A 17,355-nucleotide genomic window follows, 5' to 3' on the forward strand; every position below is an offset into this window, starting at 1 on the left:
AAATTTCCCAACTGAAATAACGGATCGCCATATTATAATACAGATGTTAATATCGATATTCAAGTTTTTAATGAGTCTCATTGTTTGTAGCCGCTTTGTTCGCGAAGTTTGTTGGTTCATTAGTTAGAAACAATATACTTTTTATAGCTGTACAATGGGCCTGCGCTTTATTCAGAATTCTACCTAGATAAGACAGTTTAACATCTTAACGGGTGAAGAAATAGTTTTAATTTTTATAATAAATTTTTCTGCACTAGAACTGTAATTACACAATAGCATATAATATAGCATATATACCGAAATAGTTACACAAGAAAAGTATTTGTTAATTTCCATTGAAATAAATCGAAGTACCTACTGCCCAATCCTTAAATATTTTAGCTCGCATATGCCGATCTTAAACTATCACTTTAACAGCAAAAAGTTAATTATACCACAGATTGTAATGACAATCCTAACCATAACATTTCGACAAACATATCTCTATCAGAAACAACAAGCACGCAAAACCATTAAACCTAGCTGCAAGTTCGAATGTCGTCTTGAACTTTCCTCCGACACTATGTTTACTTTATCCATTTTATTTTCCTTCAGCAATGGAAACTATTAGACTGGTGCAAATAAATTCGGATCACGTATCGCCTGCAGTTCCGTAGCAAAACTATGTGATCTATGCTCCTTGAAGTGGAGTAAGTATCGGATCACTGGCGACTGACGACATCGAGGAAACGCGAGGTTAACGGCGTAATCAAATATCCCTTCGTTTTTTAATTTCATTTTTTTTTAATTGTCATTGTTTACATTAAACATAGACATATAATTCGCCTTGTTGATATTTTGTGGCATATGCATGCGAGCATATTAAACTATCCTTCAAAGCCCTTATTGTATAGCACTCATAGCGGCCATTACAACGATATCCTTAGTCATTTTATAATACGTCCTTTTTGGGCGATACAAAAATAATTAAAATAAGTAAACAATGTAGATATGTACTTACTAAAGAAAACGTAATAATAACATACTTAATATTAGCCAATACTTCTAATCCTATCCTATCCTACTAATATTATAAATGCGAAAGTTTGTAAGGATGTGTGTGTGTTTGTTACTCTTTCACGCAAAAGCTACTGAACCATTGCAATGAAATTTGTTATGTAGACAGCTGGACAACTAGAATAACATATAGGCAACTTTTCATCCCGATATTCTTACAGGATACCGACTTACGAGGGTGAAACCGCGGGGAGCAGCTAGTAGCTAGCTATATACTTTCGAAAATAAAAGAGTCTTACATGCATGTTATTCTTTTTATACCTATGAATGATTGTAAGAGAAGTAATAAAATGGAAACATTGCCATATGTGAACTATTATTATATTTCTTACTATATTATTATATTTCTTGGAAATTGTATACTTCATATTCCATTAAATATGAACAACGCACTTACTACACTAAAAAAAATATTATGAAGATGTTATAATTGTCTGTCAAAAATAACGAACATATATAATTTAATATCAGCTCAATAGAAAAAAGTAAAAAACTGCCTCGAGTGCGTGCTAAATTTAATTTCTCAAAGGAGGAATAGTTTACCGAGTGTATATGATACCATATATTGCTATTGTATTCTTAAACAACATTTTTCTTAAATGAAAAATATAGCAAAGAAACGTGAACATATTTAACTTTATATACCAGGTTCATGTTCATTGTATTATGATTATTCAGGTATTCTCTCAGAAAATTAACATTTAATTATATTTTTAATTACGTTATATTTTTTTAAACATACTTAACAATCGATATTAACACAAAAAGTCCGTAGATCCGTAACAGGATACTATAATTTAAACCATCACATTTGACAAGTTCTTAAATATTTCGTTGTCTGTATTTTCGACTTTGACGCGTAGACTATAAAGTTCGTTCTACACCGCTTAAATAAAGGGGGATCTACACGTGCGTAACCTGCACGTGCATCTTGCATGCACCCGCTCAACATCTGCTGTGGGTTCACTGCTCCGTCTGAGACCCTTCACTTGATAAGTGATGATATAATTGCGTACATTAAGATAGGGGATACTTCTTCAAACTATAAATCAGGATTTTATATCACATAACAAAGGAAACTTGATGAGTTTTTATCCATTAAGTTGATACGTTTATATCGCAGCTATTTATCGGATTCTGTTAAGCCATAGAGTAAATTTTCGTTTATTCGAATTTCCGACTGTAAAATCAGTTGAAATAAATACGAAATCCCTTTTTTTAAACAATAGATCAAACATGATCAAAGCGCACAAAGGAAAAAAAATTGCTGTAGTAGATGCAAAGAGTATTCACAAAAATGTCATATGAATAGTAACAAAATATTAATCAGACTGGCCGGACATAGTAAAACAAAATGAGGGTTAATTTTAGAAACAAAAGAATTTACTTTTTGTTTTCTGTGCCTACATACAAGAAAATTTAAATAATACTTTAATAGTTGGTATATTACGTAGATAATAAGTTAGTGTCGCGATGCAAATTACAAGAATAAAAACTTTTACGTAAGTGTATTTTTGAATTGTTTTATTTGGCAATTTTTTTTTTAATTTCAAAAAACGAGTCATTAATATAAAGTTACTTTTATATTATTTTAAATTCTCGATGTAAAGTTTATCTTGAATTTTTTTTTTCTTAACCAACAATTCACCCCAGTATTGCGACATAATAACTTTTTAATAAGTACTATTTGAAAAAAAAAAATTTTTTTATTCTTAATAGCGTAATTATCCTTAATGGTATACCATCATAACATATTGACAATCAATGATATGACTATGAAAACCGCATATTTCCTGATAAGTATCCTTCTCAATACACGCCACAGTCCACAACCTATCACATAGATATAACAGAGAAATTACGCTTACAGAGCATTTTATTTTATAACTAGCTTCTGCCCGCGGCTTCGCGTGCGTTAAATTTAATAGATATAAAACTAAAGCAGTACGTGTAATTTACTAGATATACACATATACACCTTCCCCTTGAATCACCCCATCGCCAACGATAATCTATCGATAAACGCCATCAATATCCGTTACGTAGTTTTCAAGATTTCAGCATTTTTAAGGAGGTAGGGACAGACAGAGCCAGCTACTTTGTTTTATACTATGCTTACGCTTAGTGATTTAATGTATTTTATAAAAGCATCGAGTACGTAGTTTATATCGTTCTGAGCCAAATGATAGATGCTGCGATTCAAGGAAAACCTAACGGGTGTTTATTTAAGTTAATACAATTTTTGCTGCAAACAAAAATATGGAGCTGTCAGTCGTTTTGCATATTTAACATATTTAAGGGCGAAAACTTGTAAAAAAATGTACAAAGAAGTTGCGTTACGTTACGTTCTTACGTTATGACATATTATTCATAGCGTAAGAACTCAGGGAAAGAGCGATATTTATTTTCTTCTTTTTTTATCTTAAAATTTCTTTATATGTACGCTTTTAGAACAGCTCTGAGTTCCTATATACCAAGGCTGTATAATTCTCTGTACAAGGGATTAAACTAAGGAACTCTTCAATCCAGCACTTACGCGCTATATATACATACGAGAATACATACGCGAAGCGCAATGTTTTCAATATTTTTAATCATTGCAATATTTTATCTATACATAAGAGATTACCAATACTCAAAAATAAAACCATGAAAGGCCATTTCCAGATTTTTATTACAGAGACAAGTGAAGCAGACGGTAATTTCGTTACGTGGAAGTACAATAATATTTTATTGTTGTTGGCTCGTAGCGGCGATAAATAGCAACCCAGGTAAAATTCCATTGAACCCGGCAAGTATTGTCGAGTTCTCTTTCAATATAATTGTCGCATTGAAAAACTATTGAAAGCACACGAGGTGTGTGTATAGTGAAGTCTATGGCAGGTGTGTTGAAGCGTGAATAATCTTTGTTTAAACTATTTGTGCCTCGTGTTTTTATCCACATCTTCATTGACTTTATATGTATAGCCTATGGTCTTCCTCCATAAATGTCCTATGTATTTATCAAACTGGACCAATAATTCCTACCGTTCAAACAAACAAACTTTATACAAAGTGAAGGTAATAAAAATATTGCGGATTACCTTGAATAATGAAACATTTATCATGCTTCATGCGCAAATCTTTGCAAGTTTTATACAGATAACAACGTAAGCATCTTCTCTATATATATATATAATTCTCGTGTCACAATGTTAGTTACCATAATTCTCTGAAAGCCCTGGACCGATTTTCATGAAATTTTCTGTGCATATCATTCATCATTCTGTGCATAATCTAGGTTTGAGAATCGGCCATCATCTATATTTCATAGCGCTAAATTATAAGAGTAAGGCAGAACAGCGTTTGCCAGGTCGGCTAGTATACTATAATAATAAACGACGAAATAAGCGAGACATTGAAAAATGTAATATACCTACCTCGAAAATAGTACAATTCGTAACTAACTGTGTTCTGCGTTTACACGACCGGCAACACAAAGCCAGGTTAATATTTGTAGCACTGCAGTTTGCTACCCGTTGTCAAAGTTGGATACAACCTAGCTATAAATAAGGATGTACCTGCACTAACGTACTTTTAAAGGAAAAGATAAAATGAAGTAGACAGGTACACTCGAGGGGGCAAGAACTCGTTGACTTTCGTCTCCTTTTTTTTCATTTTTAGACACGGAATGTCCTCTGTGTACTAGACTGGAGGGAAACTGGGAACACTCTAATACAATTGTTGGCAGTAAACTTCCTTGTTATGTTTGCCAAATATGTACAAGTTCATTTCAAAGACCATAGGTTTAATTTACTGCGTCATTAAAATTTGTCATCATTATCAGCCCATTTGTTTTCACTGCGCGGACTCAGGCGTCTCAGGTTTGAAGGTCTCCTTATTTTATGGGCATATACAATAACTTTATGATATAAAAAGACAAGGCAGAAGGGACGAATTTAAAGGATACATCCCCAAAACGAAGAGTTCTAGAATTATTAGTATTTTTACTATCTGGAGTATAATGGTAGATTTGCTTGCATTAATATTTTGTAAAGATGCATAGACATGTCTACGACAAAGGTGTAGAATGAATTTTTAAACATTATGGTATCACGATTAATATTTAAGGATTCTATTGAATATTATTATTAAAGAGTATCTTAATATTTCATTCCATTCATTTGAAACAAAATGTATCGCTTAAAGTTTGAACAAAGGGAATATTATAATGAGAAAGGTATAAAACCCTGACGTGGATAGAAAAAGGTAAGTGATATTAGAGGCCTTCAGGGATTAGATACCCTTAGCCCTTGCGTCGTTCTGTTATTCTTATCATGAAGTTTTCCGTGAATAACAATGTATTGTGTATATTAAAAATATTAGAAGCTCGGTATTTAAAAAATAAACCTTAAAAATTATACATGGACATTTGAAAAAGAAACACAATTAATGTTTTCACTAAACTATTTGTTTTCAATATCAGATGATATTTAGAAGATTTTAGAATATCAGAAAAAAAGTTATTTAAAAATCGAACATAATCTATCAATATTAAACTATTAAAATCTTATCGAAACTTTATTTTAAAAAAGGCTTATACAACAATATTTTCTTACTTATATACTAGTATTGTTATTAAATGAAATAGCAGGACAGTACGTTACGTTAAATATTTTTGGTATACTTGACTTACATATTTTTGAACAACTTATTTGTAATTTATTCCTTTTAGCTTTAACCTTATCCTTCAATATAATAAAGCGTGTTTTAATACAAAATTTACTAACCTATTTACTAAAAAACTCGATGTACGTGTAGGTATAGAGCCAGCAACTAGATTCGTAGAGATATTGTCATAAAATGCAAAGTCAAACAGTTTTCAAACGATACAACTACATGACATGGAATTCCTTTATATTCAAAAATACAGCACAGATCGCATTCAAGCACCATAAAGCCTAGACTCAATAGGGAAAGCAGGTATTGTGAGTACTTGCACAAGAGTTTCTCGCTAAACGCAAAGCTTTTAACCCTCCTCCAATACGATTGTTATACTAATTATTCTAGGAAATGGGAATAGAATAAATCAGAGAATTAATTGGCAACACTTAGCTTAGACGTCAGTTGTGCTCCCTAATTGTGTTGCCAGTAACAATAATATTTGCATGTATTCCACACTGTGGTTGTTACCGAAACTTGGTGTTTGCTTGTTTACTATTACATTATTATTATGCAGTGTATTTCCCTGGAGGGTGTATTATAGTTGCTGTACCAAATCTATTATATTATATATATTATCTTAGAAATCTATTTTACTTGTGTGTTCAGCTAAATAAGTTTAATTTATTTCAATTTATAATATTAACAATGGATTTTGAACGTTTAAACTATAAACCTCATTTTAAGCTATTCAATACAAGCATTTTAACTTTTCAGAATTTCTGCTTTTTTATCCAACGTCTAAAAATACGGGAACAATTGCTTCCCATCAAGATAACATCGACGTAAGAGATGCAACGTAAGTGTTTGTGAAAGCCTTTAGACACTTTAAGCACAAACTAGAGGCTGCATATTGGAAGGCCCTTAGCAGAAGTGCGGGAAGGACCTGAGGTAGCAGTGTGGACGTTTTTATTCTAAGATTTTCTTTAAAGCACCATTTTGTTTGGATATTGTAGAAAAGTTCGTAATTAAATTGTGAGCGTTTACGTCATTGTTTAATTATCTTTCGAGTGTTTTAATCAAATGGAAAAGCATTGCATTCAATTGAGACATTAGGGCATTGCATATCAACATAGATAAGTATTTTTTTTAATTTAGTAACAACCTTGTTGGAGTTAAGAAGTTTATTTACAGCTTTTATTTCTTTATCAGAAAAGTTAAAGGTTAGGTTTTATATGTTATTTAATTTCAATTTCAAATTTTCACAATTCCCATAGTAATTGTGTTGATATATTGCTAATATTAAGACTATTACTGTTTTCGATACACGATTTTATATCAATGGAACAAAAGCCACCGTTATTATTAATACTATGTTTAAATATAACCGATACCGACCGGTTACACTGCGACCAGTTTTAAATGCAAGTTTTATTTTTAACGAGACGCCATCCAATATTCATCGGTAATTGTTTAAAAACACGATGTTCAATGAAAGTAAACGAATATATCGATTGATTCAGAGAAAATATTCGTCAATGAATTCATAATTTATTCAGTTTCAAGGCGTCACAGTTTAAAAAAAAGAATCTATGCAATTTCAATATACTGTATTTTATGAAGCTATGACTGATAGGTTCTTTTAAATTTGTCTCTCTATCTCTATTTTTCTAAATGCTAGAAGAAAGTATTTTCTACCGATGAACTAAATTTAAGAGAAAGAGAGAGGAAGAAGATAGGGAATAAATAACAATAAAATTAGAAATATTGGATAGCTAACCTCCATATTTTAATAATAAAATATATATAACCTTGAATAAGTATGTAAGTCAAATGACGTAAAATAACATTTCTGTCCCTTTATCTAAAAGCAGCAAGGAGTATTACTTTCGAAAACAATGTTTCATGTGACAAGAAAGTATTAACAATGATAATTAATCTTCTTGCGTGGGCCGGAGTCGCAACACTTAAGCTTATTACGTTACAAAGCTAAACGGAGAGAAAGGGGAAAAGTGATGGAAAACAATAATATCGCTAACAGGCTATTTAAGGAAAAGCTACTTTATTTCAAGCACATAGAACACATTAAATACACAACTCCAAATGAACACTATCGGCTGTACGAGCCCGTGCCTCAGTTGTTAGTATACATGAATAAAATGTTTATTTAACTGTACTGTTAACACATATAGTGCTAATAGGTTACCTAGCACTGAATGTTATAATATTTTTGTGTTTCGCATTTTATATGTTAATTTTTAGAACTGAAAACAAATAAAAATAAAAAGTACAGTAGGTAAGGGAGATAGATACATTCAAAAAATAATTATAGCATATGTAATATTTATACTTATAATTGTTCAATTGTTTTTGAATGAACGAACTAGTTTTACACGAACTATAAAATTTTATTATTTATTTATAATATATTTACTAAATATTCGTTCTAAGAGTAATAAAACATAAGAAGTTATCTGATAAACACCATAAATTTTTTAACAAAGAGTATACGTAATATGTATATACAAAAAATTCAAAGCAACGTAATATTGTTTTTATATTTATGACAATCCTGAGATTATCTCATTTCACGTTTTATTTACACTAAACTCGCAATGGAAAATATTGAAAGCAAATATTTTACTTTGATAACAGAATCTGAGACGTGTGGACATGTTTACATTTATTTATCGACAGTCACAAATATTTGGGGGTGTAGCTCGGCTCTAGTTTGATAAAATTTCTATTAAAAATGCAATGTTACGCGAGTTCTTTTTTCAAATTAAATTTATGTTGTGAACTCAATATGCGTGTGCGATTAACGGAAAAACGTAGCGTATCACGAATTTCATACTAACACAGACAATATAATACTCTATATTACATTTTATATGCAGATAATTACAGCTTTATAAAACATTATAAATCTGAGCTTAACTGCTTTCTATTAACACTTTCATTGTCATTTATTTAAAATCTAAATTCATATAACCAATAAAAACCGACAAAGTCGATTATTTTGAAGTTTCGACCTACATCTTTGATACATAAAAATTATTTAAAATAACGGTTAAGCACTGAATATTTAAAATTTAATATTATATCTGTACAATTTAAAAAGCAAAAAACGACATCCACGTGCGAGAGTCGAAACGAAAATTTGAAATTTTTAACGAGTGCAACTTTTAATAATGATTTAGCGCTGTTCATTTTTATACCAACTGTAAACATTAATTCGCTATTTTTTTATGTGTTCGTTAGTGTATAGTCCTTTCAATAAAAATTCGAACGTTATTTTTGTTTGTACGTTTATCTTTCTCGTCGCATCGAAGTCGCTGATTGCGGTATGCTTTTGAAAAGATTTATGTTTGGTCTACGTGAAAGTCAAGTTAAGAATAAACCAAAAATTTGTTCCATAAATATTTCTGATGGATGTACTAATAACACTTGCAATATGAAATATTATTATTTCATTTTCTAAAGACCGGTTTGATGACTTAATGGAATGGAAGTGAAACTTGGAACACAAACCTTATTACAGGGTCCCTCATTTGAATACATTACGTATAATATACATTCCTTATTTACTGTACAATATACTTAATGGACTATAATGAATAATACACAATGGATGTAGGTGTTATTCAGTTATTATAAAATAGATTAGAAGATTCATATTTTCTCTGTATATAATATTCATATTCTCCAAGCTAAAAATATCTATAAAGCTAAGGATCTTCGAACGCGGTATGTTTGAAGATACTTTAAAAAAGCAGTGCCCTTTCCCTAAAATTTTAACACAGATAATATAGTTAATTATTATCTTTACCAAGTTCCCGCCATAAAAATGCATAATCAACACAGGCAAAGATTTTCCAACATACAGCCGTAATATAAAGACAGTACACACAAATTTAAAGGTTCCTACTCACCCATAAATAGCCGCAGCACCTGCAATAGCGCCGCCACACTGCGCAGCAACATACAGCGCGGCGCGGAGCGGCGACACGCGACGACGCACACAGAGAGCGGCAGATACCGCCGGGTTCACGTGTGCACCTGGTTCGATACGTCATTCTTAAAAAAATATTGTGGTAGGTAGTGTACTGCTGGTTGCAAAACTTCAACTTAAAAAGTTAAAAATAAAGCACCCATTTGATGGCTATTGACGAATTCCACTATACATACATATATAAATTGTAAACATATTTACTTATATTTGAAAATTAATGTAAATTTTCCCCATGGATTGATTGATGATTTAAGGACAAAACAAGCGTATTATTAAAATAAGATTAGGAGTGTAATAAGACATTATGTTACTACTAACGTTTCAGATGAACATGGGCGTTAGCTTACTTTCCGAGTTAAAGTATCTATAAATTTCATCGTGATCCTATTTCTCATAAAATAATTTTTGGTGTATTTTATTATTGATTATGTCAACATTGTTCACAACAGAAACTCCTCCAAGAGTTTCTTCGACAGAATTTGATGTGTACAAAACTGCCAAAGTAGGTACCTGAACCCTGTCGGCTGTCAGAGACGTCTGATTAAGACTAAAGTTTAGATTTCCCGCCAAAGAAGTGTAGGTTATATGCTTAAGCATTGCATAATTAATGTTTCAGTCTTGTTAGAGGTATATGAAAATTTTATAAAAGGAAGCTACAGCAGAATATAATTTCACGCTAAATGTTAGGCAATTACGTACAAAATGCATTCCATTTGCATACGTTTGCACTGCGTTGTTAGTTACTCGAATTAATTTAAATATTTCACGAAATGTTTTCTGTTGGATTAGTTTTTTTATTCGTTGTTTGGCGGCAAAGTGCAATATTGTAGTGTTGCCAGCATCGGTTTATTATTATCACCGTCCAAAACACCATGATATGGTAATAGATAAGGGATTGAAAATATTTAAAAAATTTGTAAGAGTATTTCCTTATATCATACTGTAAATAAAATGTACTATGAAAAGACTTTTAAAAGGAAAACCTTTTTTGACAAAACGAAATTTGGCAAGCCCGTGCATACGAGACTGCAATAATCCATCCAAATGGAGTACAAAATGTAAAAGAGTTATAGGTGGTGTTAAGAATGTTTGCTTGTACGGTGCATGCATAATGAGAATTTGTATGTTTATCTTCAAGCAGGTAACACTGGCAAAAGTATTTTCACCAGGCACCTCAGGGCAAATACTGTCTAGGTAATGTACTAAAAATTAATAAGAGACAAATTGACTGAATTGATTTTAGTATTTCTTATCCTACAAAATTTCATAAAAAATGCAGATTTGTATGCTAAAGTTTAAATTTTTGCCTTCGCGTGGATTTAGCTTTCCGCCGCGGGTTCGCCTGCATAGTTAAAAAATAGATAGATATAAATTCCAATGCTATAAAACTAAAAATTAAATAGATGGACTCTCTCCTCTTCGTGTGTAGTTCTCGTTTCCGTGGTGTAAGGACATAAACGGGTAGTTTTATCATTTGTTCTTTCTCGGAAACTATCTTTGTATCTATATTTCTCACATCAAATTTTGTACAAATCAGTTAAGTGGTTTAATAGACATTCGGAGTTACTTTTGCATTTACAATATAAGTAAGGATGATTACGTCTGAAATATCGCAAATGAATATCATGACTAATAAAATTAAGCAGGCATTTTTAATAACAATCAATTCGGTACGTTCGGAAATTTATATCGCATATATCCCATTCACTGTTGCGAAAATGAGGCATTTATGCGTTCATAAACGTTTCATATTTCAGGATGATCGAATTTAAAATCAATTCTCTTTTAAAATGGTGCATAGTTTCATAATTTTGCGTGCCTCTCTCAGCGTTCAGTCCGAATAGCAGAATGTTGTTTATTATTAAAATTATTCATAGCTAATATCCTTCCTACTAATATTATAAATGCGTTTGTAAGGATGTGTGTATGTTTGTTGTTCTTTCACGCAAAAACTACTGAAACGATTGAAATTTGGTGCGTAGACAGCTGGACAACTGGAATAACATATAGGCAACTTTTTATCTCGATATTCTTATGGAATACGGACTTACGCGGGCGAAACCGCGGGGCGCAGCTAGTTATTTATATTTATACTAGTTGTCCCGGCAAACGCCGTTATCCATTACTTTTATCAGCCGATTCTCAGACCTACCAATACCGATATACACACAAAATTTCATGAGAATTGGTCTAACCGTTTTGGAGGATTATGGTAACTAACATTGTGACAGGAGAATTTTATACATAGAGATTTTTATAATCTGTATTCGAACCACAAATTAAATCAACGAAGTCAACAAAGATCACATAGGTTTTATATTTCCTTAAATAAAAATCGATTAGACGATTCCATTTGATATACCTATTTGGCCACAGCCAGTCATGCATATTCTGTTCAATTTCAAATATTAGTTAAGTATTGGATAGCTGCCAAACTGACATTAAAATAGATCGTTGACAAGAAACCATTGACTGCGTTGCACAAACTAAACCGCAACAAACTGTGTATGTGTGTCACTCGATCAAGCAAGAACAACTATTGTTTATATATTTATCAAACTATGTGATATTGAATTCGTAGCGACGTTGTTTAATACACAAGTAGGTTTGATCCTAATGAGCCATTTTTTTAATTCTAGGAATAGAGAGTACAAATGCCCTGGACCTTAAGAAAATATTTCTTTTGTTTCGAAAACCAAATAAGGAGGATCTGGTGTCACAAGGGTCACTCAATCTACATTTTATTTGCAAAATATAAATAAATCTGTTGAAATTTGAAAACATTTTTATTAAATAATTTATAATATGAAATAATGAAAATAAAACAAATAAATATCGAAATTATATAAACACTAAAGCAACTTTATTTATACGTTTACCTTTTTAACCCCTACTAAAGTAAGAAGAAATATTTCTGTTACAATAACTGAATAACAATGACAGGTATTTATTACGTTAGGGCAGAGCGCCGTCGGGAGTAACAAAATGCCAGCAAAATGAAATCTTTCCCCCCCAATAAAACTGTCGTGGCGGGAATTCGTCATCTCACAATAAGGAAATTATGTGAGACGCATGCAATGAATTTAGTGCGAAGCTAAGAATATTGTTTCGAGAAAAGAAGACAGACATAGACATAGACATTTTTAGTCAATCGATAGCGAAGTTCCGATCTGCAATTATTAAGTCAATAGCCGGTAATTAATTTTCAATTTGTATTATATAATTTTAATTTAACTAATGTATCATACAAAGTTTTTATTTTGTTAATTCTTTAATATTATTTTTTTTTCTATCACACTTGACGTTAACGTGAATGTTGTAATTTCCTGTAATTGAAGGTGAAGGTGGAAGTAATCTATGAATGTGGCAGGCTATTCGAAAATGTGAACTGTGTCCTTTGTTGGAAATTCATTATTAATAAATAAATAAAAGGATAAATAGGTATGCATAGTGATTATTTAACAAAAATCTAATCCGCTTTCAAATGTGTCAGAAATAAACCGAATTTAAATGGAACGTGGAAGGCGCTTTAAAAAAAATGAATCATCAATATCTGTAGTACAGAAAGTTCTGAGTTAACATACACAAATAAATGAAATGAGAAACTCGTTGTTTTATCTTTATTGGTTGATAGGTTACAATTTTCGTCTGTGTTTTATAATTTAAAATAACATGTCAATTTAATATTCTTATAAACAAAGGTAAAAACTTTCATAGTATTATGTTATCTGTGGTAAACGTATGTTAGAAAATATGCATTATTTTTTAAGTAAAATGTTGTGTTAAAAAAAATGTACTTCCCACATACGTTATAGTAGAGAATCCCTTACATTATCGATCAGTTCATAATAGCCAATCTCAAAATAGGGATGTTGACCCATTAAGGCAAATTAGAGCGACATCCGACTGTATAAATTTAAAGATTTATTACCGCCCTGCTATTATTCTTCAAGTTCAAAATTAGACCTCGATTGTTAGAGCTTTAGGGACGCGTTGACGATTTAATATAATTTAAAATGTCATTGTTCCATCCATCGCGATCGCCGTTATTAATATGACGAGGGGATGAAAGGGTGAAGGGTAACACGTGTGATGTGGCCTTAAAATAATATTTATTGAATATGGCAACGTTATAATTTTGGGGCCGTTTCAATGACCGTATAAAGCCACAGAGCGCCTACAAGAAGCTACAATACTATCAAAACAAATATTCTGACTAAAATATATTTTTTAACAATTAGCCCATATGATCTGACACTAAAAATTAACAGTAATACCTTCAATGATAATATGTTTTTTTTGTGCAAGATTTTTTCTTTTTATTTCGCTTGCTTTGTATAAAAATATTATGCAAATTTATATCTCCCTTGCTTGTAGTTTTAGCTAACGTGAAAGTAGATACTTTGCGTATTTCAAAGTTTATCCTTGCATGCTTTGTTTATACTTAAACCTTGCATTTATTGAAATGAATACCTACACATCAAAAACATTAAAATAGCATAGAAAAAAATCTAATTTTAAAGCATTATTTAAAATTCCAAAATGACTTAAAAGATACAGATAATAATGACATTATCTTTATGGACATTTTTTTTTGTACAGAAATCGTGCATGCTTGGTTATGTCGGATATAGCCCCACTATGTTCCGTCGAGCCGTTTTAGTGAAGCTACGAGAGCTGATTAGTATTCGTCCACGACCCCCTCGGCGGTATCGCCTGATGATAACCGAATTGCCATCGCCTATATACATGAGCAGAGAAAAAGCTTCTGAAAATACATCACCCACTTTTAAGAGATAAGTATAAGGGAAGGATAAATAATGGGGAAAAAGGAATAGACTGGGAAGGATGGCAAAAAAGGAAACCTGCCGTGGGCTTCCCCACTCATCCCACGAATTGCAACATTCGCATGTTGCTGCTGATTCGCATTTGCGAGCTGGCACAATTCGTGCCGAAGCATGCTCGACTCCCACATTTATAAAAAACATGTCCCCTCTGAGAATTCAGATAGTGCTGTATTAAAACGAAGTTTAATTCCACTCTAACAACCTTGCTGTAAAGTGTTTTAATCTTATCAAATTAAACAGGTCACAGGGCACTATCGAATAATTTATAAATTAGTTCACTGGTTGAGAAATTCAATTTCCAAAGCAATTTCGTAACCAATATAACTTCGGACGAAAGTGAGAACACCTGGCCAGTTTAGCAGGTAGAAACATGTGACGCCAACAAAATATTATTATTATCAATTATCAATATATTATGCATTTCTGACTACCAGCTTTTCACATAAAATCCATATGCATAAACAAATAAAGTTTGGATATTTTAATAAAAGGACGATGACAGGTGACTTTACCCTACTTGGAAGATTTTGTTGCTACAGAAATAATGTACTTTTTGCAATACCTATAGGCAAATTAACGTCACGTATGTTTATATATCATATGAGATAAAGAATAGTATTTTTTTCTTATTATAATATTGAATGAACATTTACAAATTAATTCACTAGCTCTGCTCAAATTGAAAAAAAAAAACCTTATATTCATGTGTTAAATGAGACCGTCGCGTATTTTATTTTAAATAAATCCTATTTAAAGTAAGGCTTCCACATCAAAGCTTCGGTGCTTAATCATGTGTTAACTTCTCTAAAACATAACTTCATACGAACCCAATAAGGCAAGTTCTTATCTCATAAATTTCTAAAAAACAACATAGGTTTATTCGTATAAATCTCTATCCTCTTTTATGAATACTTATACCACCTTTTTTAATCTCATTTTTTCTTTTTAAAAGCATTTATAGTTCTTACCGGATATATGAGCGAAACATAAAGTCAATGTAGCGATAGCACAGCCGGAAGCGAGAGCCGTCGAGAGCAGCACAGCTGAGGCAGATGCTCCCACACCCGCGCCACCAGCTGCCCCGCACACGATAAAAACATACAAAAATGACGCAGCACACTCTGCCACCACAGCCTTCCACAACGAAAGAGTCCGCAATTCCAACCTCGCTGGCACTCTCCCGGTCAAACCAGTGTCATTCGTATTAGCATCCCTACGTAAACTATCCAATTTTTCAAATAATGTAACGATATGCTGTTCCAAATTGTCGTCCGAAATATTAAACGTTTGCTCACCCATTTTTTTTTATCTATATAGCTATCATTACAAAAAAACGCACTGTTATTTATTTATTAAAAAAAAAATCACACGGCTATGACGTCATGTCGATTTAAATAAAGAACGCGGGATGACGTTAAATTTACGCGCGTAAAGTGCAACGGACGCCTACGCGTATCGATGCGGCGTGGCTATGTCCGTAACGCGCGTTGAATGAACGATCACTGACACTGAATGAAGCTAAGAGCGGGGGGATCCGCCACTTGTTACACCCCCGCCGAAACCTGCAGGGTGGTTACAAGTTACTGTGATAACACAATACAACTTAATTGTGTTAACCATTACCATATTTGGAACTACAATAAAAATGGGGTCAGATAGAGAATAAATTGTTTTGTCTCGTTTATAAGCTCTATAAACAGATGGTTTATTTTTTTATAAATAATTGGGAAAACCAGAAGATCATTTCGTTGCTTTGTTATATACTAGCCACTTTTAATATGACATATTTTCACGAAAATTCACGAAGTACAAGATTATGTAGTTATTATCTTATTTTATGCTAAAATCGGTACCTGAGCTAGTGGTTTGTCTGTTGGTAAGCCTTCCCAACCGCCAATGAATATTTGCAAAGGACGCGCTTCTGCCTATGCGTTGTCTGAAGTTAAGGAGTAAGGCATAGATTATAAAAAAAATTAGTCAAGATGTAGGAACATCAGCATATCGTAGACATTATGATAATATACTACGTAAAGCTATTTGATCCCGCACCATATAGTATTCTGTAACAGAGTCAATTAATAAAGTATTTGTTAAATGAAGTTGTGGAACTATATATGAATCCTCAAAAATAGTAATTTGTAGATATTATTTTTATCGAAGTTAGAATAGTCTTCTCTAGTAGCACATGTGTAAATGCACAACTGATTATTAAGCGGTGCGCACACTGGTGACAAAATCGTCGTCGTTAGCCACATGCAATCTGACCACAGATTATAGGTAGCTGCGCAAAATTTCTTCAACATATATACGCAAAAAGTTCATATAGGGTGTTCTTATAAAAAGTGCAGTATAGGCCAGTTTTATGATAATTAATTGGTTGAAATAAATAAAATAAAAATATTCAGAGTGTAATTCATCAAACATTCTTCTAGCATTCATTCGGAAATATCTATTAAAATTGTATGTAGATCCACGTCTATCAGTCTAAAGGGGTGTACCCAGTGTCCCGAGGAGGACTTTGTTTTTTGGCGTTAAACGGAAAATTTTGAAGTTGGATATATTATAATGACTTGAAAATTTTATGAACAAGTATTTCGCCTGCAGTTTCGCTTCAAATGGAAAGGTAGTTAGTTTTGTTTTCACGACATAAAATAATAGACTTTTTCCTTCAAATATACCTATTACATAATGCAAATTGACCTAAAAACAAATGCATTTTTTGCCGGCACACACAAACTCTCAGGCAGCTTTTAATCTAGTATCTACAACGAGCATTGTTGTTTCTGAATTCCAGGCACG

General features: G+C 32.2%; 1 protein-coding gene across 2 annotated transcripts in view; it reads right to left on the minus strand.

Annotated features, from left to right (window-relative positions):
• The window catches only part of LOC119838836 (neurogenic protein big brain), a 61,028-nt gene extending 44,985 nt beyond the window's left edge, over nt 1-16,043 (minus strand). For both annotated transcript variants that reach the window (XM_038364962.1, XM_038364963.1), the window contains exons 1-2: nt 15,525-16,043; nt 9,630-9,756 (exon numbers count right to left, since the gene is read on the minus strand). In XM_038364962.1, the coding sequence (XP_038220890.1) occupies nt 9,630-9,756; nt 15,525-15,855 (458 nt within the window). In that variant the 5' untranslated portion in view covers nt 15,856-16,043. The remainder of the gene's footprint in view (nt 1-9,629; nt 9,757-15,524) is intronic.
• Nucleotides 16,044-17,355: the final 1,312 nt, after the last annotated feature.

Source organism: Zerene cesonia, unplaced genomic scaffold (genome assembly GCF_012273895.1).
Source record: "Zerene cesonia ecotype Mississippi unplaced genomic scaffold, Zerene_cesonia_1.1 Zces_u005, whole genome shotgun sequence".
Classification (NCBI taxonomy): Eukaryota; Metazoa; Arthropoda; class Insecta; order Lepidoptera; family Pieridae; genus Zerene; species Zerene cesonia.